The sequence below is a fragment of the Meleagris gallopavo genome, chromosome 6, assembly GCF_000146605.3.
Source record: "Meleagris gallopavo isolate NT-WF06-2002-E0010 breed Aviagen turkey brand Nicholas breeding stock chromosome 6, Turkey_5.1, whole genome shotgun sequence".
Lineage (NCBI taxonomy): Eukaryota > Metazoa > Chordata > Aves > Galliformes > Phasianidae > Meleagris > Meleagris gallopavo.
This window is the reverse complement of record NC_015016.2, coordinates 6,262,012-6,286,549: the sequence shown is the minus strand read 5'-3', so window position 1 is coordinate 6,286,549 and position 24,538 is coordinate 6,262,012. Positions and strand designations below refer to the sequence as shown.

At 42.7% G+C, this 24,538-nt stretch overlaps 1 protein-coding gene across 1 annotated transcript in view; it reads left to right on the top strand.

Moving 5' to 3' along the window:
• The window catches only part of PRKAG2 (protein kinase AMP-activated non-catalytic subunit gamma 2), a 123,014-nt gene that overhangs the window by 58,878 nt on the left and 39,598 nt on the right, over window positions 1–24,538 (top strand). The window contains exons 3-4 of the mRNA XM_031554016.1: window positions 7,490–7,704; window positions 8,054–8,174. Coding sequence (XP_031409876.1) covers window positions 7,490–7,704; window positions 8,054–8,174 — 336 coding nt within the window. The remainder of the gene's footprint in view (window positions 1–7,489; window positions 7,705–8,053; window positions 8,175–24,538) is intronic.

Here is a 24,538-nt window from a genome sequence, read left to right as displayed (position 1 = left end):
TCCTGGAGAGGAAAATCACCTGGCCAACCCTCTGGAAACTGTGAGCGTGCGCTGCTGGAACTCTCCAGGCTGTGCTGTGTTCTGCACCAAAACTCAGCTGCAGTACCAATGAAGGCAATGGCAACTGTGCTGCGAAGAGGCATAAGGCAGAGAAGCAGGCCAGTAGCAATCTATTTTCAAGCAGACAAGTGCCACCAAGTTATTTGTCATTTCTCCAGAAGGCTCAGGTAGGTGTGCTTGACAGCACCGTGCTGTCTCCTATGCACCATATGTGCAGAAAGAAATTAATTCCCAGGTTAGCAAGATGAGAGCTGTGATGAGACAGAAGCCTGAGTCAGGCACAGTGGGGAGAGGCGAATGTCATAGGCTGCAGCTGTCCTCGGGCTCCTGTTGAGTTCTGAATGGAGCTGGAGTGAGGGAGACTTTTGTTGTTCTTTTAATAGGAGAAGAATAGAGGTTTTGAAAAACACGAACTTCAGAAGCAAAGAAACAGCACTTTTCGGCTTTATTCTCTAGTGATGGCCGTCCTGTGGATCTGGAGCACTCTCACCCCAGCTCCCCTGTAAGCAAAACAAACACCAGCAAAGTGTGCTGTGAGACTGCAACCCAGCAGTAACTCTGATGCCTTCAGTACAGCTCTGGAGCCACACACTGTGAGAGCAGAAAGCTGAGGACAACCCAAATGGAGCCATTCAGTGAAGCATAGATCCGAGAACCTGAGTCCTAAAGAGTGTGCTCTGCTGCTGCACATGGCACATTCTGAGTATCTTCCTTATTGATGAGCACCACTGCAGTGTATTCCCCCGGCACAGCGCTGGGGCTGCAGTGTGCAGTGGTGTGTGCAGATATCCCAGCGTCCTCATGTGCACTGCTCCTCTGTCTCTTGGTTACGCAAAGCTGCTGTACTGTGCACCCAGTGGGATTTCAGCAGGGCTCTGCAGGCCAGGATCTGTTCTTTCAATTTCCCAGAAGCAACAGCGTGCACTGTTCTGTGCTTCCCCAACAACTGCTCTTAAGCTGACATGTAGTGGAATGACTGCGTATGAAACCCGGTATGAAATGAAGCATCAGAACAAGCAAGCAATTACATCCCAACTTGTGTTTATTTGTAGTACATTCTACATTCGCCTTCCCTTCTCTCCTCCGTTCATTTCCCTTCACCTGCCCAAACGTAAATCCTCCAGGCTAAGGCCTGTGCTACCTGTTGTGCTGCACACAATGCGTGCCACCAGCAACAAAACAAGCACAGTGATGGTAACCCTGCAGTCTGGGACCTCTGTCATGCAAAGCAGCTGTGTGCAGAGGGCTGGGGTACAGCTGGGATGGTTGTGGTAGTGCTGGGGCAGAACTGGGATGGCTGTAGCTGTGCTGGGGCAGAGCTGGGATGGCTATAGCCTCTCCTTCCATGTGATGGAGGAGACAGTGCTGGCTGCTGAAATAGCGCCAAGAATTGTAGGTTACAGCTTTCTACAACAGCTTAACTGGAAACAAAACTGCAAGGAAAGGCTGGGATGAGATACCCAAGTTTAATGTGGAAAGAGCTGTTGGATGTTTGCTGTAGCAGCCGGACCCGGCGTCCTAAAATAAAACCCAAAGTTATTTCATTAAAGCCCGTGATGCTGAACACAGGGTACTCTGTGAGTGTTTAAATGCCAGGTAGTGCATTAAGTAAATAAAGCAGTCCTGCAGTGAGCATTGTTTCCCCAGCAGCCGGCCATGACCAGCACACAGTACAAGTGCCCATGTGAATCCCTGCCATGTGATGCAGTGCTGTGCCTGCCCGATGCTCTGACACCAGCTGGGAGGGCAGTGCAGGCTTTCCTCCAGCGTTATCACGGTGTTGATAAGGGTCAGCTATTGCACGTGGCTTATTTGCATGGCTTGGCAGCCACTCATAAGTCATCTGGTTTGGATCATGAAAAGAAACTGAAAAGCTTCCTGGGCGCTATCAGTTATGTTTCAGGATGCATTAACTATTAAGAGCACTTTTATTTTGCTATTAACTAGCATGTTGTACAACATTTGGAGTCAATATCACCAGCACCACATGAATGAGAACAGCCAGTAGCCACTTACCTGCTTCGAGCTTCCTAGTTTTACTGTCACTAAGTGACATTAAACTTCATTTCACATCATTTGCATCGATTTGCTTATGTGTCAAAATTAACGTGCTATTGTGTCTGAAGAGTGAATCAGCCTAACGAGCAGCAGGCTCAGCACAGATCCACTGCTGCTTCTGGCTACTTAAAATTCAGCAGCCACAGTCTGCCTGCTTCTCTGTGCTGCTGCCAGCTGGGGAATGCAAATGGAAGGCCAGTGCTGTCCTGGGAAGGAACCAGACAAAAAGTGTCACTTGGAACCACTGCAAATGGAAACTCCGCTGTTTTTTTCCTTTTCCTTTCTTTTTTTTTTTTTTTCTTGAGAAGTTTCAGCCTAAGTGATACATGAATTCACCCTATATATAAACCTGGAAAACTATTGTAGCAGCAATGTTATCTGCTTTGTCTGCTTGCTCAGGTACAGGACACAAGAAAACTGAAGCGTGATTCCTAGGATTTAAATCACAGAATCACGGAATCACAGAATAGCCAGGCTTGGAAGGGACCTCAAGGATCATGAATCTCCAACCCCCTGCCACATGCAGGGCCACCAACCTCCACATTTAATACTAAACCAGGCTGCCCAGGGCCCCTCCAACCTGGCCTTGAACACCTCCAGGGATGGGGCATCCACAGCCTCTCTGGGCAGCTGTTCCAGCACCTCACCACTCTCAAGTAAAGAACTTCCCCCTGACATCCAACCTAAATCTCCCCTCCCTCAACTTAAAACCATTTCCCCTTGTCCTGCCATTATCTACCCTTTCAAAGAGTTGATTCACCTCCTGTTTGTAGGCTCCCTGTAGGTACTGAAAGGCTGCAATGAGGTCACCCTGCAGCCTTCTTTTCTCCAGGCTGAACAAGCCCAGCTCCCTCAGCCTGTCTTTGTAGGGAAGGTGCTCCAGTCCCCTGATCATCTTTGTGGCTCTCCTCTGGACCTTCTCCAACATCTCCCCATCTTTTTTGTACTGGGGGCTCCAGACCTGGACACAGTACTGCAGATGGGGCCTCACAAGAGCAGAGTAGAGGGGGACAATCACCTCCCTGTCCCTGCTGGCCACCCCTCTTCTGATGAAGCCCAGGATACCATTTGCTTTTCGAGCTGCAAGAGCACACTGCTGGCTCACGTTATGTTTTTCATCCATCAGGATGATTACACTGCCAAAATGTTTTTTTTGACACTGTCTGTAACTTTCAGCAGCTTTAACAACTTCACCTTAAACACATCAATGCAAGGGATGTTTGACAGCTGGTTTCTAGCTGTTTTCTTTGGCCACTGGACAGGGGAGAGCAGCTCTGCAGGATACCCAAGCCAACTTCTTCAGTGCAATGTGTGGGCAGATGGCTCTGGAGGTCCATGGGGCAGTGTATCTTTCTGGAGAGGGGTGGATCAGAGCTCTGGGCAGAACGAAGCATAGCACAGCTGATAAATGAAAGGGAGGCTTTGGCAGAGCCCCTGGGCTGTGAGCATCCTGCCCGGAGCCACCAACTGCATCCTGCCAGGTCAGGCATGGTGTGCAGGTGACAGTGCTAATTGTGGGCCTCACCCTGGGACACAGGAGGGTGGCCACCCTTCTCTTAGGAGTCCACAAACGACCATTCAGCATTTATCCTTTGCTGTTATACCTTGCTGGAAGGCTGGTTTGCATCAGAATGCACCCAGTAGGTGGGTAGAGATTTTAACACCATGCAAAATAAGGGCTTTATTTAAAGGAAATAGTTGCACGTATCTAACGAAACAAGTGGTTGCAGTGTTATTTTTATATGTGTGTGACTAACAAATGCTATCTTGGGCCAAAGCTGTGGGCTCTGCTGTTACAGTGGTGTTTTCTGGAGGCTCTTCTATCCAACATGTGACGTGGGTGAGATCCAAGCTGGAACTGTGCAAATGCGGGCATAGAACTGATTGTTGGGCCATTGCTGCAGGCAACCCTGTCATAGGGAAAGGACAACTGGAAATTGCCCCATTTTGATCAAACTTAAGACAGGTGCTATTTAGAGTTGATACAGTCTCACAAATAGATTTTGAATAAGAGTAAAGATACTCAGTGATCCTTATGAGTTCCTTCTGGCTGGGATACTTTGTGATTCTTTGATAAAACGGGAGTAGGGCAGTCAACAGAAAATGCAGGACAAAGCCTTCTGTTGGCCAGTGATACAATAACTAATCCAGAATTTTCCCTTCTTCTTTATTTTCCTGTCTAGAACTCTTTTGTTAATCTAATGGAAAAAAAAAGAAGAGCTATTTAGTTTGCCGACATGAAAATACCACACTTGATTACGCATTTCATTGTCTGATGAAAGAAACATTAGCATTAGAGATAATTACGTGCCATAACAGTTCATCTCATTATCAGCAGCAGCTGAGTTTGCAGGCAGCTTCAAAGACTCTTTCTTCTCAGAAATCCTTGTCTGTACTGAATTTTTCAGCTTTGTTATAGAGAAGTCTAGAAATGGTGGCTGCTTTTTAATGCCATATTGTTTATCATGGGATACAAGTGTGTCTTGTCTGCTCGATCCATTTCTTCTGTGGTAGACCAGCACAGGGACTGCATGCACACATACCCATATATTTACATCTATTCCATCTGCTTAGATGGCAGTTCAATAGGATTCTGTTAACACAAAGTTCTGTTACTCCTGAAGTGATTTTCTCTTGGGGGTATGTTGGAGATTTTCCATCTTTAATGTCACAAACTTTTATAAAATTCTTTATAGGGTTTTGGATTGGGCTGAATGTGGCTCTGGGCCTGGTTTGGTGGATGGTGACCCTGCACATAGCAGGGGGTTGAAACTAGATGATCGCTGTGGTCCTTTTCAACCCAGGCCATTCTATGATTCTACGATTCTGTGATTCTATGATTCAGACACTGAGCTGCAGCATAGCAGCAAAGCCTTTTGTTTTAATTATCATAAAATTACAGTTGTTTCCTTCAACCTCAGCAGTACAGAAACGTGAATAAAATAGGTACCACAATAATGCTACAAGGTGAGCTTTTAAGTAGCAAACACTGAAAAGTCTAACGCATAATTTAATCCAATACCTTCCAAAACAATGATGATTTTATCTCCACCTCTGTGTGGAAATAGTCACAGAAAAAGTGAAGTTGAAGAGTGTCAGGTTGTGCCTTGCTTTGAGTTCTTCTGTGTTAAGAACCCAGGAGGCAGAGACTGTTCTAGGGATCAAAGTGTACCCAGTAAAGTTTCTGGACAGACACTCATCATCTATAAAAACTCAAGTCAAGTTTCCCAAGAGGAGGCTCACCATCACAGGCTGTTCTTATAAAAATGGAAGGCATGCTGTCTGCAAGGAACTTTACTGCCTGTGCCGTCACACATCTACCATAGTTTTCATGGGATGTGAGTGATGTTACTTCCGTGGTCTCCTTTCATCCACATCTTCCTGTGTCCTCTGGCTGTCCTCTCCACTTTATGGCAGCCCTGTCAGCTTCCCTTATGCCTGGTAATAACACTTTTGGCAAAGACTGTTAATCCTGGAAATCGTTTGTAGACTTGCTGATACATTAGCACACAGTGAACACTTTCCAGCAGTAAGAATTTAAGATCTAATGGTGTTTTTCTCCCTTTTAGTGGTTTTATATTTGCATCAATTACAGCTACCATCCACCTCAAACCCCAGTCTGAGTGCTCAGGAAACATTTGCACACCCATAAAAATACAGAAAATCAGAGCATCTTCCCAAAACTATTCATCTCTATCTGCAAGCAAAAACTATCCTTTTAGTCCTTCAGCAAATGGCACATGCTCCAATCTCACTAAAATCAGCAGTGCTGAGGGCATCCCAAACACTGGGGCCATTCTCCTTGCCCCTCCCTGTGGCATGCCTGTGTGCAGCAATGCCTTGAAACACCCATCTCCATTGCATTTGTGATAACTGCTGCTTGGTTGGCGGAGCTCTAATGAAACACATATCCTCGGTGGGCAGCTGCAATTCCAAAAGACAGCTCCATGATCAGCAGTTACTGCCGAGCTTTATCATTTACATTCCTAAAATACAAAGTATTCTCTATAAATGCTGTTTGGCAGAATGGGGACACCGAGAGGTAATGAATGCCCTTTGAGGTCAATGCAAGACAGGATATAAACCTTCCCAAGGATTCATTCAACCAGTGCTCGTGGTTCTGCAGGCATTTGATTGCAGAAGTGTTGGAGTACTGAGGGAGTTGTACTAATACACTTTGGCCTGGGTTGTGAACGAGGACCAGTGGAGGCTGTGTTTGCACCAGTGCAAAGCCTTGGAACAGAGGTGTGCAGAAATCTCTTGTAGAATCGTGAAAGCTCACACTGAGAAGGCAAACTGAATTTGCCTTGGAGATGCCTTATCATGTTTTGAAGTTTTGTTTGGATGGCTTGGGGTTTCCTGCTGATTAGAAGCTATCCATCTGCTCCTTTTTGATGGACTTGAGTCCCCTGGGGATTCATTGGTTATCTACAAAGATCTCTGGGAGCACAAGAAGTGAACCCAACTCAGAGGCCACATAGGTTCCCATAGCCCACTTCAAAATCTGAAGCTCTGTCCAGCTTCAGTTTTTACCCCTTTAAATCTGCTCTGATTTATGCTGGCATAAAATAATCTTCCTTTGTTTGCTGACAAACACATAGATGTAATAAGAAACACAGATGTTGTAATGAATTTTCTAATTGGATGTGGATGTTTGTTCTTAAATGGATAATAAGCACGGCTTAAATTATGTTTGATCACAACTCAGAACTGCCCTAAGAACACAACCTAAAATACAGCTGGGGTAGATATGTGTGTCAAACAAAAGCAGGATGCTCATAAGACAAATGATCTGCTGCTGTTACTGATTCTCAGCACAAGAGAAAAATAATCGTTCCCCTCAAAGGTTGCTGAAAACAAATCTAGTTTGCAGGAAGGCATTGCTGAGAGCCCTGCAGAAAGTGGGCTGGAGCTCACAGGATATACCCCCTGTTTCTTTTTGCCTCTCCTTCTAATTTTGTTCTAACTACTGGCAGAGACAGAATCATCAAAATGAAGCAAAAGTATACGTTCAAGCTCTTAAGCCATTTGCCATGAGATAGAGGTAATCCTGAGATTCACAGAAGCATTAAAATAGCAACAAGAAAGTGACACCAGTGCTGAGGATTGTTTTAGAAGTAAGGAAGCAGATGGGAGGCTAATAGAACAGAAAGGTAGAGCTCCCTCATCTTGCAAATACACCTCCCTGGACAATGGCTCAGACAGTTCAAGCAGACAAACAATTCACAGAGTTTTAATCCCCTATTATAAATAAGGGTGAGATATATGCTTTTAGCCTGGGAAAGGTGATAAAAATATATATAGGTTTACTGTAAAGATGAGATTTCTGCCTGCTTCTCTTCTGATCATTAGTAATTATTCTTTTTTACAGCCTCTGGCCTCTCCTCTTCTCCATCTACCCCAACACAAGTGACCAAGCAGTCCACGTTTCCTCTTGAATCCTATAAGCATGAGCCTGAGAGACTAGAAACACGGATTCACTGTTCTTCTCCTCCGGACACAGGGCAGAGATTTTCTTTGCCTCCATCCCAAAGCGCAGCCAAGCCTCCTATAATGACACCATCTCCCTGTGCTACCTCAAAACCAGTAAGTAGAGCTTGTGTCCACTTCTCCACCGGGAAATGTACAGTGGTGTGTGTAAAATTGTTTCTCATACTATGAGCTAGAGCTGGTGCGTCCATTCTGTGGAATGGAATGAGAACAATTTCATGTGCCTTACACCCCAGGCTTGTCTCAGCTCTCAGCGTTCAGCTGGCAAAGCATTAGGAATCCAGAGGCGGGAGCTCTTCTTGTGAGTTAACCAAATAGCAATTAGTTCTTGCATTGAGTTCAAATGAGCTTTGCAGTGGCTACACAGTTCTGCACGCATTGCTGAGATGCCGCTTTAGAGAAGGATACAATTTTATTTATGATTGTCTTTTATATCCCTTGAAAGGAGCAGATGAGAAGGCTAGCAGCCAAGGAGAGCAGATCAAAAAGAAATTCACAGCGTGAGCTGCAGGGTTTTGAGTTCCTGCTGCCTCAGGAGTCTGAGATCACTGGGACAACTGCAGTCTGATGGCACTGGTTGCTGTGACGCTGTCTGCCCCAGCTTGCAGTTCAGAAGGGTGGAACTACCCGGGTATTTAAGCAGACCCCAGGTAGTAGCAGTGTCTTTGTAGGAGTGGTTTCTTTAGCTCCTGGGAATGCAGAACTCAGCAGTTCCAGGAAAATGTGAATTCCAACCTCTGATATTCTTCTCTGCAACATCTGCACTGCATGTCTTTGTCTTCCCCCCCTCCTCTGGCTAGCCTCGGCCTCACAGTAATCGCTGTTCTCTTCTGTGCTCTTCTGCCTTCTGGATATGCTAAGCCAGCAGTCCCACATTTCCTCCTTTGTGTCCAGCACCTCTACAGGAGTGGCTGCAGCCATTACACTGTGTGTGTCTGGATGCTGTGACCATTTGCTCTTATAAATAATAGACATTTTCAGTCATTACTCATTATGTCCTGTTGTATCCTGTTTGTTGTTCTAGACTAAGGAAGCCAGACTCCTTTCAAAATAAACACCTTCCTATTCTGCCACTAGGCAAAAGTAAAGAATTAAAAATACTGAATAATACCAATCTTATACTCACAATTAGGAACTCCAGCAGTAATCTTCTTCCAGACCATTCACTGCCTTTCCATGTAAGGAGCAGGTTTGGGATCCACAAGTTATGAAGTTCAGGGGCTTGCAGGACACAGGAATGTTTGTGGTAGGCTTCAGTCTGTTGGTCATATCCTTGGTGTGTGAATGTGGTTTCTGTTCAGCTGCTACCCAGGGGTCTGTTGTATCTGCTAGAACAGTGACTGAAAGACAGATCTTATTTTTTATTTGTTTTTAATGATTTGCTGCTTGGGACAATAAAGAAACAGAATACTTGGAAGTATTTATCAGCTGTTGTGGTTCTGTGTCTGCACAAGATAGTCTGGATGGAAACTCAATATATTGTACTCAATTATCTCCTATTCAACAGATGCAGAAAAACATATATAAGATACATAGGATGTACAACACCTGACTTGCTTTGTTCTGTATACTTTGCTTTTGTACTTTGTTTTATATCTATCTCATTTATAAGAGTGAGTGCACAGGGTGGCAGTGAATCATTAGGTTTTCACTAAGTTATTTCCCTTACAAATGTGACAACACCCTGAATACTGCATTTCAGACATTTCAGTTATTCTGAGTCATGGGTTAAATATTTGTTTTCCCAGTGAAGATGTCATAAATAGATCAAGGTCCATTTCTTGCTTACTTAGATTGCTCTTTCTTGGCATAATGATTCCAAAAATCTTAAAAGCATTATAAGTTATAGTATGACTGGTTTCACAGTGGACACTGTGAGATGTTCACTTTAATGACAGAGCAGCTCTTATGTTGACAATTGAAAGGAGAGGTTGACTCTTATCTACAAGGGCTCTGTCAACTCAAATCTCATTACATTGTTTAATTAGTGATGATAATGTGTGTGATCCTAAAACTATTATCAATGATTCATGACTGTGAAATACACTGCAACAGCAAAAAGGAACTCTTGGAGCCGGAGCTGGAAGTACTGCTGAAAAAAACCCAACAGATGAACCAATGAATGAGTATAGGAATATGTAGCACCAGGGCTTGGAACTCATCTTAGCCCATTTTTACATCCACCTGCATTTGAAGCTGATTGTGTACTTGCTTTTTATATGTCTGAGGCTGTGGCACAGAACGGTTAAATCAGCTAAAAAACAGAGAAGAATAAAGATATTTGTTTTCCAGCAGATGTAATCAGCACTTTTGTGTTTTGGTAGCACTCAGTGTGTATCTTGCTGTGATTTTTAACCCTTTTATTCTGATAAGGAGAATAAAAAGCAGGAGACAGGCCCTGACAGAAGGAGGCACTGCTTCTACAAGGAGCATCTCACTGCAGTGCGTGGACCTCAGCAGATAACCCCGTGCTCAATGGGTGCCCGTGATAATCACTCAGGCCTGGATTTATCCTGCCTAACTTTAGAAACCTGTCTGAGCTGCTTACGTTGGTTGTCTCTGTATCTCGGAGAGGATAAATCAGTTCTTCAGAGGGTTGGTCAGCACTCTTTCTCGCTCACAACTGAGGGACTCTGGGCGCTGCGTTTCTGACCACAGTGTTTCTGTTGGGTGCCCAAAGCAGATGTGTGAGGCTGGGACAGCCATGGCAGCAGCTCTCGTGGGCGTCCCAATGGCCGCGGAGGTGTTCCTGGTGGTTGAGTTTGGAACTTAGAATGAGAAATCAGCTGATAAGAGATCAAAGCTACTCCAAAAGATTAGCGTGCCCCACATGAAACAGGGAAGGAGCGACTCGGTTTTTTGCTGCACAGTTCATGACTTTGTACTTCGGCCTTATGTTGTTTGGACTGTGTAACCTTCAGGCTGTTAAGTGGTGAATGATAACTCCCCTCTAATGCAACATTACTAACCATGAAAGGAATGCAGAGAGGTTGCAAATTCAGCAACCAACACGTTTTCCCTGTTACCGCTTTGCCCTGTTTTGAAGGGGAATGCTGTGTGTTGAGCTCAGCGTGCTCGTATCCTTCTCACTTTGTCCTTTCTTCTTCCACTGACACATAAGGTACCATGAAAATAGCAGTATTCTGCCTCCTGCAAACACATGCATTTTTGTGGTACATCATTTCCTGGTCTTTATGAGTTTCCTCTTTCTCTGCATGAGGAGTCATGGCCAGAGTAAGATGCCCACTCCAAACTGAGCTCTCTTGTGGTGAAAACAGGAGCGGGGCTCCCTCTGTTCAAAAGGGACAAAAGCAGAACATACTTACAAACAACCTCTTCCATATGGTGAACCACTATTCTCTAACCAACTTCTGAGCCTAATAGTTTCCCAGAAATTTCTTACAAAGAGAGCATCTCATGCAGAGGACAGTCTGACATGTACACTGAGCTTGTGTCAGCACATCCTCTTCAAGCCACACGTGTAGGACACAGGAGAAACTGGAAGATACAGTTGGCATCCATTTTACAGAGTCAGTGCTGCTCAGTTCCTGGAACAGAAGTACGGTCTGCAGCCAGGCCTCTCCCTTCCAGTGGCAGAAACACAGAGGTAAAGAGAAAATGGTTTCTGTAGCTACCTGCTTGTTCAGCAGCAGCATTTCCCTGTGAGGCTATTCGTGCTGTTTCTCAGCCAGAATGTAGTAAACTCAAAAACAGGGCTGTTAACTTGTTTGGCGTGAAAGACTCTTACATCACACCCTGCTGCTGGCAGGCAGCCTGGGAACCAGGATATGTGCAGCAGGTCCTCCCATCTGGCTCTCTCCAAAAAGCCATGGCACCTATCAGAGCACCGTGATCAGCCTGGCTGATAAAAGAGATTTAAATCTGATGAAGAGAACTGAAAATGCTCTTTGATTCTGATGTTGTCTTAAAAAGAAAAAAAAAAAACACACAGGCTGGGAGAAATGGAATCCGGTCTGCAAATGTGCAAGAACTCTCTATTTCAGCATTCATGTGGTTTAAGGAAGTAAATGAGTGCCAAGGCATTACTCTGATTCAGCTTTGATTTATACCACAGTAAACTGATCACGGAACATAGAGCCAGCAAGGCTGTCATTTACCAGTGAGAAAGCTCTGGCAGTGTTGCTGTGTCCAGACTAGTTCTAAGTGCTTTAATACCAGCACTCCTTCTGGGAGATGTTCTCTAATAGATCCTCTGGGCTCCAACAAGCCAGCTGGGTTGCAACATGCTCCCTAATGCAACTGCTGCTGTCTGTGTAAAAGTGCATTTAATGTAAAAATGGAACACACTTATCTAACAGTTGGCATGTGATTAGTTGCAAACCTACTAAATCAAGAGCTTTGTGATTATGTATAATTCAATCACTTAACAATTACACACCATATTAATAGAAAAAATGTCCTGAGCCCACCTGATTTGTTTTATCTGCTTTGACAGAGCATCAGGATGGTTCCACTGAGCAGAATGACTTCACATTATTGAAAGTCCATAGTGAGATTGAGTGGGAAGTAAAACCTAAATGAGCCAGTAAACTTGCTTGGAAATGAAGAGATCCATTCTACTAATATTCTGTTCTGTCCCTTTACCTCCTCCCTATTAGTCTTATTCTTTTACCACATTTGGCATTTTTATCCCCATTTAAAATACGCAACAGGCATCTTGCTAATAATTTTATATTGGTTAATTTGCTTTTTCTAGAATTATTTACTTGTTTTAGGAAACAGGAGGAAAAAAATACAGTTACAACCTCCTATAATGTCAGTTTCCTGATGTAATTGTAATTGTATTCTGGTCGCAGCATTCGGATTCTTGGCAATCAATCATAGGATGTAGAGAATTTATATTGCATAATTTCTTTGCCCTGAGGAAATGCATGTCTGTCTGCTTGTGGCTTTTTTGGCAGAGCAATTTATGCAGCTACCTATGGGTGTACCTTGTGCTGAATTTATCTTAACAGCATAAACTCCTCCGATTCCTGTTCCTGCCAGTCCTAGTGCCCAAGGAGAAAGATCAGGATGAAAGGATGAGCAGCCAAAATGCTGAGTCCCATCAATTCCCAGCTGCTCTGGCAGTGTTCGTATGACTCTAAGTAGCTAAGACAATTAAAATCAGAGCACCTGTGTGTTTCGTCTACGGTGCACCTTGATACCGAACTCATGACCCCAGAATCCTGAATGGGAAGTTTCTGGTTAGAAGTTGAAAGCAAAGTTACCTTTATCACTCCACTACGCATCCTGCACTACGCATGGTAGTAGTACTCGTGGTACTACTCTTCTATTAAGAGTAAGCTCTGTTAGTGATCACAGCCTGAAACCTAATTTCTGATTTAAGGCACAGGTTCAGTGGAATAGAGCATTGCTGCCAGTTTCTTACCAACTATTTCTCAGGAAAACAATGATGTACCACCATGTGCTTGTGCACAAAGCAGCAGAAAATATAAACCAAAGTCTTCTAGAAGAGAGCTCTGCATGCACGCTTCTGAAACTTCTCTGTTGCACCATTCCTTCTCATGTATTCAGCTAGATGGAAAATACAGCTATAGGAAGGAAGAAATGCTACATAGGCCAGGATCCCTGGGAGGGAACTCTATGAATTCCTCATCCATCTCCATCTCTCTTAGCTCGGTTTCGTCCATATTATATTGTTAGATACACTATCTTTAACAGCCAGCAGAGCTTTACAGAATGTAAATCCCCGGCTGATACCAAAAGGTCACAGATTACACAAAGCAGCAATATCCTTTTCTCTTCTCCCCACAGCCTTACCCCTTCCTCAGTTTGGATGAAACAAAATGCTGAAGTTAGGAGATAAACTCATAGGAGACATCTTGAGTAACCTTCCCTTCCATTTGTATTGTAGTGTCACTGTCAGCCTGTACATAAGGAGAGCAACACAGCTCTGCAGAAACACAGCTCATGTCTGTGGTTCTTTTTCTTGTAAGATAACAATCAACCAAGTTTGGCCATTTGAAAGTCAGCTGCATGGGCTGCTGACTCAGAGGAGGACCAGATACCATCTTGGCAGCAGCTTGGAAAAATGTTTCCATTGTGCTCCCGAAATGAATGCAAAATATTTATTCCTTGAGCTTGTTCCCAACAGCATTCTTAGCGGGCACTGAGGGCAGGGCCGTGTGGATGACATTTTTAGGAAGACAGTAATGATCTGTGCAGTGCCCGAGGTATGAATAATCGTGTTTTATGATTAACAAAGAACAGAAGTCCTACAGCACGGGGTGTGTGAGCTGAAGTGTAGAAAGGTGAAGTAATGGAGTGTAGGATGACAGAACTACTGCATCTCTTGCTGTGGAAGGGATCCATGAGGATCACAAAGCCTGACTCCTGAACAGACCATAGAAAAGGTGAGAGGCGCAAGGCCAGCAGGGTGAGAGGGCAACAGAAGTACAGAGTGGAGATACTTGGTTGGCCTTCTCGCATGCGTAGGGTTATAGACAATTGCCAGTGCCAAGGTTAGCACCTCTGGTGTTTGAGCTTATTCTCTAGCACGCTTTTTTGCCCATAGCTGCACAGTGCAGCTGTCTGTGGCAAGCAGAAATCCTTCTTCCTTGTACCTCTGAACAGAAAGTTACTAATTGCTGTTTCGTGGTATGTGAGCACAGATGATTTCAGCAGAGAAATAAACATGACTCTTGCCCTGAGGACTTCATTGTCCGAGAGCCTGATCTAGCAAACAGGCAGGGCAGATTCTAAAACCATAAGCATTGGCTCAAACAGGGTGGCTCCTAAGCACTACATCCAGTATGTACTTGCAGAATGGGTTTTAAGTGTAGCCATAACATAGCCAGTGATGATAGAAGGCATTGAAGAAAGGTAATCTGAAGGTTACAGCGCTGAGTTTGGTTGAGGTTGCTATGTATTTATGTTGCTGAATCTCAGGTGCTGTTCTGTTTTGGTTGAAGTCAATGCGATGATGGCCTTGATCCAGGAAAGCACTTAAAAGTGCAGTCAATTTTAAGCACATTGGTGGTCTGGCTGGAGTCAGCATTACCAGAGCACTTAAAGCAATATACACGTTGGCCACTTTGCTCAGTCAAGGCTTTGTACAGTTTTTATTGTCTATTAAAACACTTACAAACGAGTAGCACAAGTGAAGATGAAAGTTGATGGACAGACAGAGGATGGGAAAGGAATTGGGGAAAACCTGAGAGATTAAATAAAGAGAAAATAATGGAAAGAGCACGAGGATCAGAATAGAAGAAAGGTCGTGGTGACAACAGGAAATAGCTGATCGCCAAGTGGCAAGGAGAGCAGCAGCTGTGAGATCGCTATCTGCCTGCTGGGTATGTTTGGCCTCTCTAGCTGTGGGCATTTGGACCATATTTACATGGAAATATTCATGGTGTGCACCACCTCTGCACCCAGCTCCTGACACAGGTAGAAGCAGCTAGTCTTCAGAAAGGGATGGCAAGATGCACTGAGCACCACTGCAGTACAGAAGCACATCATACAAGCTGGTCACCAAATAGATTCCTCCATTACCCAAGATTTTACCGATCTAGAAGTCATGTTTTGAAGAGTTGTTTCCTCACTCCTGCTTTTCTTCCTCAAGGCCCCAAACATGGCTGTTGCTGATTTAGTTCTTTGAATTCAAGATTTCTTCTCTTTTCAGTTACATAGTTGTAACAGAAAATAAAGAGTCTGAAAAAGAGAAAAACACAGCATCGGTAGCAGAGCTCAGGGAGGTGGGTGCACATATTCACTCCATCAGAGATCTCTTACATGATTATCACTGTGTCCCTTGGTCCCGTGGTGCCTCAGTTTCCCATTTATAAAAACTGCAGTGTAACACCTCCTTAAGTCAAACAATACATTAAGAAGTTCTTCAGAAAGCAGTTATTCTTAGAACCGTAGACGTAAGTGGCTTAAGATAACTATAGATAGCACATTGTATTTAAAGATTTTAGCAGCAGCCTTTTCCATTGCAGGCAATAATGTATTATAATGTAGAAAAAGCTATCAGGTTTTCAGAGCACATCAAAATTTATGCAAAAAATCATTGTAAAGCAGGCTGTTTTTCTGACTTCTATGTTTATTTTAGAGCTTAGTTTAGGATGGGTCAGACATCCTCAGGAACTGATAGCTTTCACAGAATTACCATAAGACATAATATCCTGCAGACTGTATACAGATTAGTATTCATACACATATGCTTCAAATTTGATGTTGTGCACTGGATTTGCTTATTTTTACTTTTTTTTAATCACAGTTACCTATAAAATTATTTTAAAAACGTGAATCACTGAAATGCCTGTCTAAGTCGATGAACAACCTTAAATAAATACTTGCTGTTCTAGAGATCTATAGCCAAGCTTCTGTTCTGAACTTGGTGTGCTTTTCCCAAGAGCTCAAAATATCATCCAAACAAACTGTAAAAGAATATAACAACCACTGAAATGTCAAAGCCAAATCAGCTCCCCTTCTTTCAGGAATGTCCCGTGCTGTCTCTCACCCACAAGGCCTTACTTGGACATCTTCTCAGAAGAACCCAGCTGAAACTCCAACATTTCATTCAAATGGCCACGGTTAGAGTGTGCTCTTGGTACAAGCCAGCAGCAGTTTCCCTTGTGAAGTGGCATCACTGCTAGGGAGCACTTTCTGGCTCTCAGTGACATCCAGCACCAACAGGGGTTGTGTGCCTCATGCAGAGGTCCAAAGCTCTCAGAAAACTCTATCTCCAAAGATGATGCTTTTGGTTCCTACAGCTGATTGACTTTGAAATATGACCACTCTGGCAGAAACAACCACTTTCATCTCAAACTACTGACTGCATTATTTAATTTAGTATTCAACTTCATTTTTTTCCATTTAATTGAAACTGACACTAAATTTCCAATCTGCTACTTAACTGTGCTTCAGAAACTAAGAAGCACTTCTGGTGAGCTTATGTACAATTTAGTGTATATATATATATATATATAAAACATATATAGATAGATATAATGTAGATATATTAAATTCTCTAAATTTAATTCTGACTGTACTAAAATTAGTGACAGTTATTATACTGGCCTCAGAGAGGCTAGATTTGCTCATAGCCCAACTGTTTCCTTACCTGTAATGACAATTTAAATGGTCCATTTGCATGATATTGATAGTTGGGAGATACCACACTATGTTAATACAGAAGTCTCCTCACACATACTGCTGAATACTGAATCTGCATCTAAACTTATGTGCATGTACACCCAGTGCTTACCATATCCACACTGTGAGCATCCCCTGACCATCAGCACACTTTTGTATCCACGTTTGCATGAACTTTGCAGTAATGTAAGCATGGTGTTGAGCTTGAGGTGTATCACAGGTCCTTAACATTGAACTAATTTGAATTTTTTTTTTCAGTCCTGGTTCATGGAATACAGGGAAAAGCCTTGTTGGTATTTCCACATCTCTTTATGGCATTGTTTGTAGTCATAAAACATTTAGCTGAAGCACTTGATATGCTTCTTGCTCAACACAGTCCTTACTTAAGCCCCTTCCAGATGGTATCAAACTACAGAAGCATATATGCAAGACCTGGTTTCACTTGTAGTGTACCTGAAACGATGGAACGATATAGTTAATAGACTGCCAAAAGGGAAAGCATGCATGAGAGAAGGGATGCTGTCATGGCAGATTTCTTTTAAGCAAAACAAAAAAAGAGAAGCAGTACACAACAATTTTGCCCAGAGTGATCAGCAGTAGATCTGGGAATAATTCAGAAGAAGGCCAGGTTCCTCAAGCTATGCAAATTGAGCACCATCTGAAGAATAGCTTTTTGTCACAAAAATGATCTATTTGAAGATTACGAGTCAACCACGGGCTTTGTGTTGAAGGAATTTTACAAACTGCACTGAAATGTACTTTATTATCCTTGCCTGCCTCTCTGAGATAGCTTCTGAATACTCAGTGTCCTACTGTGGATTGAGATCCTCAGTTAAGATAAGCTCTGTAGAAAGTGAGCGCCTAGTGCACAGCTCATTTGTTTAGCCAGCAGTTATCCACTTCATAGTGCAGCCCATGCTGCAGAGCCAATTATTTGTTCAGCTCAGCTGTATATCAGTAGCTAAAAGTTTTGTCAAGGCGAGTCAGCTCTGAGCTGAAATCTGCCTCTGTCTTTCAGTAACCCACCGCAGCAGCTCTCACCTGCATCTCCTCACCATCTGGACTCACTGTATCTGCTTCCAGTCTTTGAGACCTGCTGATGATCACAGAAATGCCATTTTAACAGTAGGCCGCTAACAGGTGACTAGAATTTTGTGGGTCTTACTCAAGCCTGAAGTATGGCATCAGTTCTCTTCAGGTTTGATTAGGGAAAAAGTATTTAATTCTAGGTTTAAAAAACACCATGACTGAAAGCTGGTGCAGTAAGTGTTTGCAGAATGGAGCCACTACCCATGAGCAAGGCTTTGAAACACCACGCTAAGATGAAAAAATGGTGTATAGTAAATGTTCATACAAATCAGATTTGCCTCTTAGTATTTTTTTAAATTTGTTATCCTCAGCAGCCTGTGCTCTGTGGAGCATCATCCAGGACTCTGGCCTCCATCCAACGACAGTACTTACCTAAATGCTTCACTTTAATTAACACAGCTAATGCTGTGTAGGAAGCGTCAGGTAAATGCAGGATCACATTTATCCCTCCATCCACTTCATATCGGTCAATGCTTACCTGCTTTTTATCAATGATTTAGCTTAATCAAGCAACAACAACAAAAAAAAACAGTACGTTTGTCACAACCAGATATTTCTACTTTAATCATGCTTATTACCTGATTACTACTGCAACAATTTCTGCATGGAGAATTCACGCTAATAATACCAAGTCAGTCTCCACCTATATTCTACAGAAATGAGCTAAGGATTAATGGTGCCCACAAAGCCGTAGTTGGAGAAGGCTTCTTTGATATCCCAGACTCAAGACTCTATTAGAGCTGCAGAGTGAAACAGAAATGCCACCAGAGATAAGAGGTTGTGCAAACAGGGGCCGCCTCTTCTCCACTTGTATTTCTCGTTGAGAGGTTAACTGGCAATCTGGACTCTCACTTGCTTGTTTACTTCCTTTGAAGTTTATGCTTTCAGAATCACTTGACTCTTGTGTCGCTGGTACACAATTTTTCTTCTCAAACAAAGCAACAGTGTTGTAGGGCAATGTTCTCACATGGGACAGGTTCCTTGTTTCTGGTGTTAGATCAAAAGAGGTTTCGAAAACTCGTCCTGTTTCTCAACCCGGTCGGTGACAGAACTCACTTGGATCATCCCACACAGAAATATTTAGGTAGGGCTTTCCATTAAAAATGCAAAATCACTCTCGACGTTCAGTTTGTATGTCTTTGGGGTAATAGGATTGCAACACTCCGTGCTGTAATTGCAGTGAAGATTTGCTATAAATGCACAGGGTTTATTTCAACATCTTTCCTGGTGCTGAATGTGCTTCTGTGCTCCTTTCTTTTTTTAAGGCTAAATTTTATTGTTGCTCCAATTATGTTATTCGTTCAACCTGCTAAAGATCCCCAACAGGGACTGCTGATCAGTAATAATTAACTCTGTGAAGTAATTAATGTTATAGCTTCTATTACGTGTGAGGATGCAGATTTAGTTCAAAGGCTAGTTACTACCTATGAAATGTAAAAGCAATACATAGCTAATCTGTATTCCATGCCAACAGACTCCTCGTTAGGACTACTGATAGATTCCTATTCTGATGGCACTGGGATGAAGGAAAAAACCTTTCTGGCTTGAGTGGCAAAGTCTGTTAGAGCTGTTGTAAAAAGAAACCACTAGAGTCATCTTTAATGTCACTATACAACAACAGAAAGACACAGAGAACAGACACAACTTGCCCCATCACTTTGAAACGTGCTGCAGAATAGCTGTCTTTCAATTCATTTAGGGCCCTGTAGATTAGGGTCCACAAGTCAGGATTCAATTGGGGAGGATAAAATCAGAATGCTGAGTGCATTTTTAGTGCCAGGCATTGTAGGGATTTTATTACTGTGATCTAAACATGTTTAATTTCTGCGTTGTCGCTATCTTCATTTATACATACTACACTGGAATGACTACAGCATCTAATATCTCAAAAGCCTTCTGAGACTAGAGCAAATCTTATTGCATTTCTTCCAGGTACAGGAAGAAAAAACTTGAATCCAGCATTTTGTATGAGACATCCCCCTCCTTACTAGTTTGTTTGGTGCTGGAACACAGATTCCTTAGAATAAATGGTAGAAACTACACTACCTGCACAGCTGCTCTGTTTACTCCAAGGTCTTTGAGGTAAGGAGGACTCTACATCAGAACCAGGACCAGAACTCTGCACTGAGACTGACTCTGTTCTCTCATCACACCATGGGCACTCAGACAGCCATCCTACAGTCATGCTTTCCACCATGCAGTTAGCAGATCCAGGGTGGGATCCTAACCTCAGCCCCACTGATCCCAGCCTTTTCAGTATTGTAGACCACTGGTATCAGTTATCACACTCTAGCAGAAAACAAGTGGGAGCTTAACTTACAGCAACCAGCAGATGAAACCCTTTTTTTTTTTTCTGATTTTTTTTGTCTCTCTCCACTTCATAAACCAGACTAAATTAAACCAAAATAAGCAGTAAGTTTTTAAAATTAACTTTGCACAGACTGTTACAGAATAAGCATGTCTATGACATACATTTAGAAAAAAACCCTAAATTGCTCATTGACAGCTCATCAGGAGAAGAGCTGTTTGACTACTTGAGTTGTATAGAACTGTAATTGTAAGCAGCACTAGGAACGGTGGGAAAATTACCATTTGTAGTTTACTCTTGCATTCAAAATGGATTTGTCTTGATTTGCATTTAGATGGGAATTCCTTCTTGTTGCTCTTCAATCCATTAGGTTTTATAAGGTAAGTCATTTTTTTTTCCTTTTGAAGTACTTCGAAGGGCATTCTGTTTTACTGCTGAACCATGAGCTGAACAGGTGGCACCAGGCATAGATCAGTCTCAGCAGTGCTGCTGCCTTCAGTGATCGGAACAGAATGATGGAGAACAGTCAGGCAGAGTTAGGATATGGGCAGCCTTGAATTTAAGTGAAAACACCTATTTCTTACTGAAAAACAGATATGTTTGTGGCAGTGCTTAAGCCCACTCCCAGGACAATCAAATAACAGTCCTTTACTGTCACATTCAGAAAGTTCTCCCAAAGTCCAAGCAAAGACTTCCTATTTCTAATTCCATAACCAGTGGATCCAGATGATAGTTTATCACTTTTCTTCTTGCAAGAACGTATTACATTTTGAAACCTGTGATTGTTTTTCCCTTTGGTCCTCTTCTTTTGAGGAAGTTTTCAACTCTTTCTTTACATGTCATTATTTCTCAACTGCTATATCACTGTTGTTGCTTCCTTTGGATTCTCTATGCTTATTCTTGAGTTCAATGCCCAAAGCTGAATCCAATACTCTAGCTGATGTCTAATCAACAAATGCGTAGAACAGACTTCCATGCCTTACCCATAAAACTTTAAGAGATAGTGTGATTTTTTTTTCCCATGAATTTGACATTGTTGTCTGACATTTAGTTTCATTCTTCGGTCATTTCTTTGCATGACTGTTGAAAGCCAGTCTTTTCTCATTTTATTTTTGGTTATTCTCACTTACGTATAGCTCTGTACTTACCCATACCAACGTGCATCCTACTTTTCTAAGCATTTCAAGAATTCCCTAGATTATCTAAGTTGTAAGGCTATCCACAAAGGCACAGCTTCTTTTAGTATTGGATCACGTGAAAATGTGGTTATTCATTATTCCTGCATTGAGTCACCAGTGAAAACATTGAACAATATTAGAGAGAACACAGCCTTCCATGGAATCCTCTGTTAAACCCTCCCAGTTAGATAAAGAAATGTTACTGCCTTCCTTGTGAGTATGACTCTGACCTTTAGCAGCAGTTTCATCTGGACTCTCTACTTTGCTTAGGAGAGTGTCATGCAAGATAGTGTCAATAGCCTCATTAACTCACACAGCATCTGCCTACCGCAAGGCTTCTAACTCGTTATTAAAGTGACTGAGATTGACTTGGTGTTGTTCATACATGCTGGCTGTAACCGGTGATCTTCCCTTCCTCTAGTAACTTAAAATCAGTGTGTTTTTTCTCCTATCCATTTTGGAATCGAAGTTCTAGTGACTAGTTTATAGTTTCTTGGCTCCCTCCACCCACCTTCCCTTAAAGACAGATACTCCAAGCAGAATGAACCTGACTAACTGGAGATGTAGAGATCTAGTCAGTGCAGCAACTGGAGCCCAGCACACAAATGATGTATACTGAGTTCTTCTCTAAGAAGAAAGAGTTCATACGAATGATGGCCTACAAAGGACTGTTTCTCCACTGGTTGCAGTAGCAGCAGCCTAGGGTCACTCATTCAGTAGGAAAAGCTGCTCTGTGTGTGTCCAAGCTCAGGTGAGATGAAACTGAGGCTCAACCAGCTGCTCTGATCTGATGACAGCCACTGATAGATCCCTATCCCGGTGGATGCATTCCTATCAAGAACTCCAAACCTCTTTTGTCGCATCAGCCTTTTTGTAACTTTTCCCATTGTATTAACCTGGAGTTATTTCTTTGCCTCTACAAAGATTGCTGGTACTTCTTAATTAAGCTTCTCTATCAGTGTTATGTCATATGTCCTCGCTTTTTGGGCTTAAATAATACCCCAATAAAACCTGAAACATGGCAAAGAAAAAATGCTTTCAGGCAATTTTGACTTTGCATATGTTTTTCTTCTAAATTGATATAAAGTTTATTTTCCTTAGTAATATTTAGCATACAAAGTAGGTACTCACTGCAATGCAAACAGTTCAAATGGGTTACCTGACACACTCTGATACCAAACATTCAAATACTAATCTAGACAAATCCCTAGGATATAGTTAATAGAAACCTCCTGTGGCAGCAGAGCAGCCATAACAAACAGATACAGAAATGTTACAGCATGTAGTATCATTTTGGTGGGAATTACACCTGCTTTGAAAGACAGATTTTCCCTACCTTTACCTGGTAACCGTTTTGTAAAAGAGCAGGTAGAGTTTGTAGAGAGAGGTATTATTCAGGATTGCCAAAAATATCTGCTGGTTTGTATACTGCTGTAGCAATTAGCAGTGAACAACACTGTTCTCACCACTGATCTACATGAATATTAAAGCAGGCTGTTTCCAGAGGCATGGTCCCACTGCCACTGCTGCCCTTGGCATTTCTTGTGCCAGTGCTACTGCACGCAGAGCTGGATCAGGAACTGATCTGGATAAAGCCCAGTCTTTTCTCTTGGTCTGTTTGCTTTTCAGCTGCATCAGTTTCCTGTTCTGACTCATTGTGTTGCCTACAAGTACAAAAAGAACTAGAATGCAAAGCGATGAGCAGAATGAACACCATTAACAGCAGCTTGTTTTAGGATTGGTTCAAATAAATTGTAAAATTGAGGCAGAATAGGGGATGGAATTTCAGCCTTTATTTCTCAATTTACTTTGCCGGTGTTTTGGTTGGGTTTTTTTGAGCAATATGGATGTAACAGCATGAAGTTTACATTGCAAATCCCTGTTCTATAATCACCACCTTTAAATTATCTTGACTTTCTCATAAAACTCATCATCTGGATATAATTTCAGCCACTGTAAAGCCCTGATCTTGCATTAAGCTCTGAGGTTCCCAGTGCAGTGGGGCTCATTGTATTACATGAGCTTACCTGGCTTACTATAAACATATCCCTGTTTCACAGCAGTGAAATGCACCGCGTACCTTTCAAGACTCAGTGTCACTTCCACCTACAAATAACCTTGGAATTGTATTTCCTCGTGTCTGGTGCTTAGGAGATAATAATGTGGAGGAAATACCCTGTTGTTTTAAACAAGAAACAAAATCAGGACAGTTATTTCCAAACAGGCATCATCTTATTCCTCTCTTGTGTTCAGCAAAACTCATCAATGTCAAGGCATGGAATATAATTATTTAGAGCCTTTAAAAATAGCTCCCAGAGATCATTAAAAGCTTCCCAAACACTCAAAATAGACTAAAAATGCTATAGATTAATAGGAAGTGCCTTCAGACCTTCTGTGAGCGGTCAGATAGGATATGTATTGAAATTCTGGATGTCTTTTAAAAGCATAACTACAAGGGCTGCTCCGAAAGTAATGCCTCCTATTTTATGATATCGGCCTATGATCTCAGAGGTGAACATTGGTGGGATGACAGTAGAGATTGATCCTTTCTGCCAATATTCCATTACGTTTTGTTGCTGTGCGACAGACGGCAGCAGAGGGGCAGTCTGACAGAATGGTGTTTGATAGGGGAGTGCCTGCGAAGCAAAGGGATGTCACTGAATTCCTCCGTGCAGAAAAAAATGGAGCCATTGGCATTCTTTGATGCTTGCTGAATGGGTATGGAGATCAAGCAGTGGATGTGAGCACAGTGAGGCACTGGGTGATGTGAATACAAGCCGTGTTCTGGATGGCCATGCAGATTTGTATGAGTGTAGCATGCAGGCTCTTGTTCATCGCTGGCAAAAAAAGCACAGGTAATGGTGGTGCCTATGTTAAAGAATAGTTTTGCAGCTGAGAATTTGCTCTATCAAACAGTGTTATTGTGCTCTTTGAATCGGTTGTAGAAATAAAAAGCAGGAATTACTTTCAGAGTGACCCGAGTAGAAGCGAAATGCTTTAGGATTTTATTTCCAAAGGGTCTCTATGGCAAAGAGTGGGATTTTGCCACTTTCCCAGCCTGTCCGTTGAATATCCCTAGAGAGAAGCAGACCAGGTCGGCACTATCGTTAAAATTCTATCTGATGAAACACCCCAAACGTTCGGTTCGGTTTTAACGCGTGACCTTCAGCACAACAACACTCCTTACACCGGCTCCGGCGGACTCCCGCCCCTCGCACACTGACGGCCGGGCTGG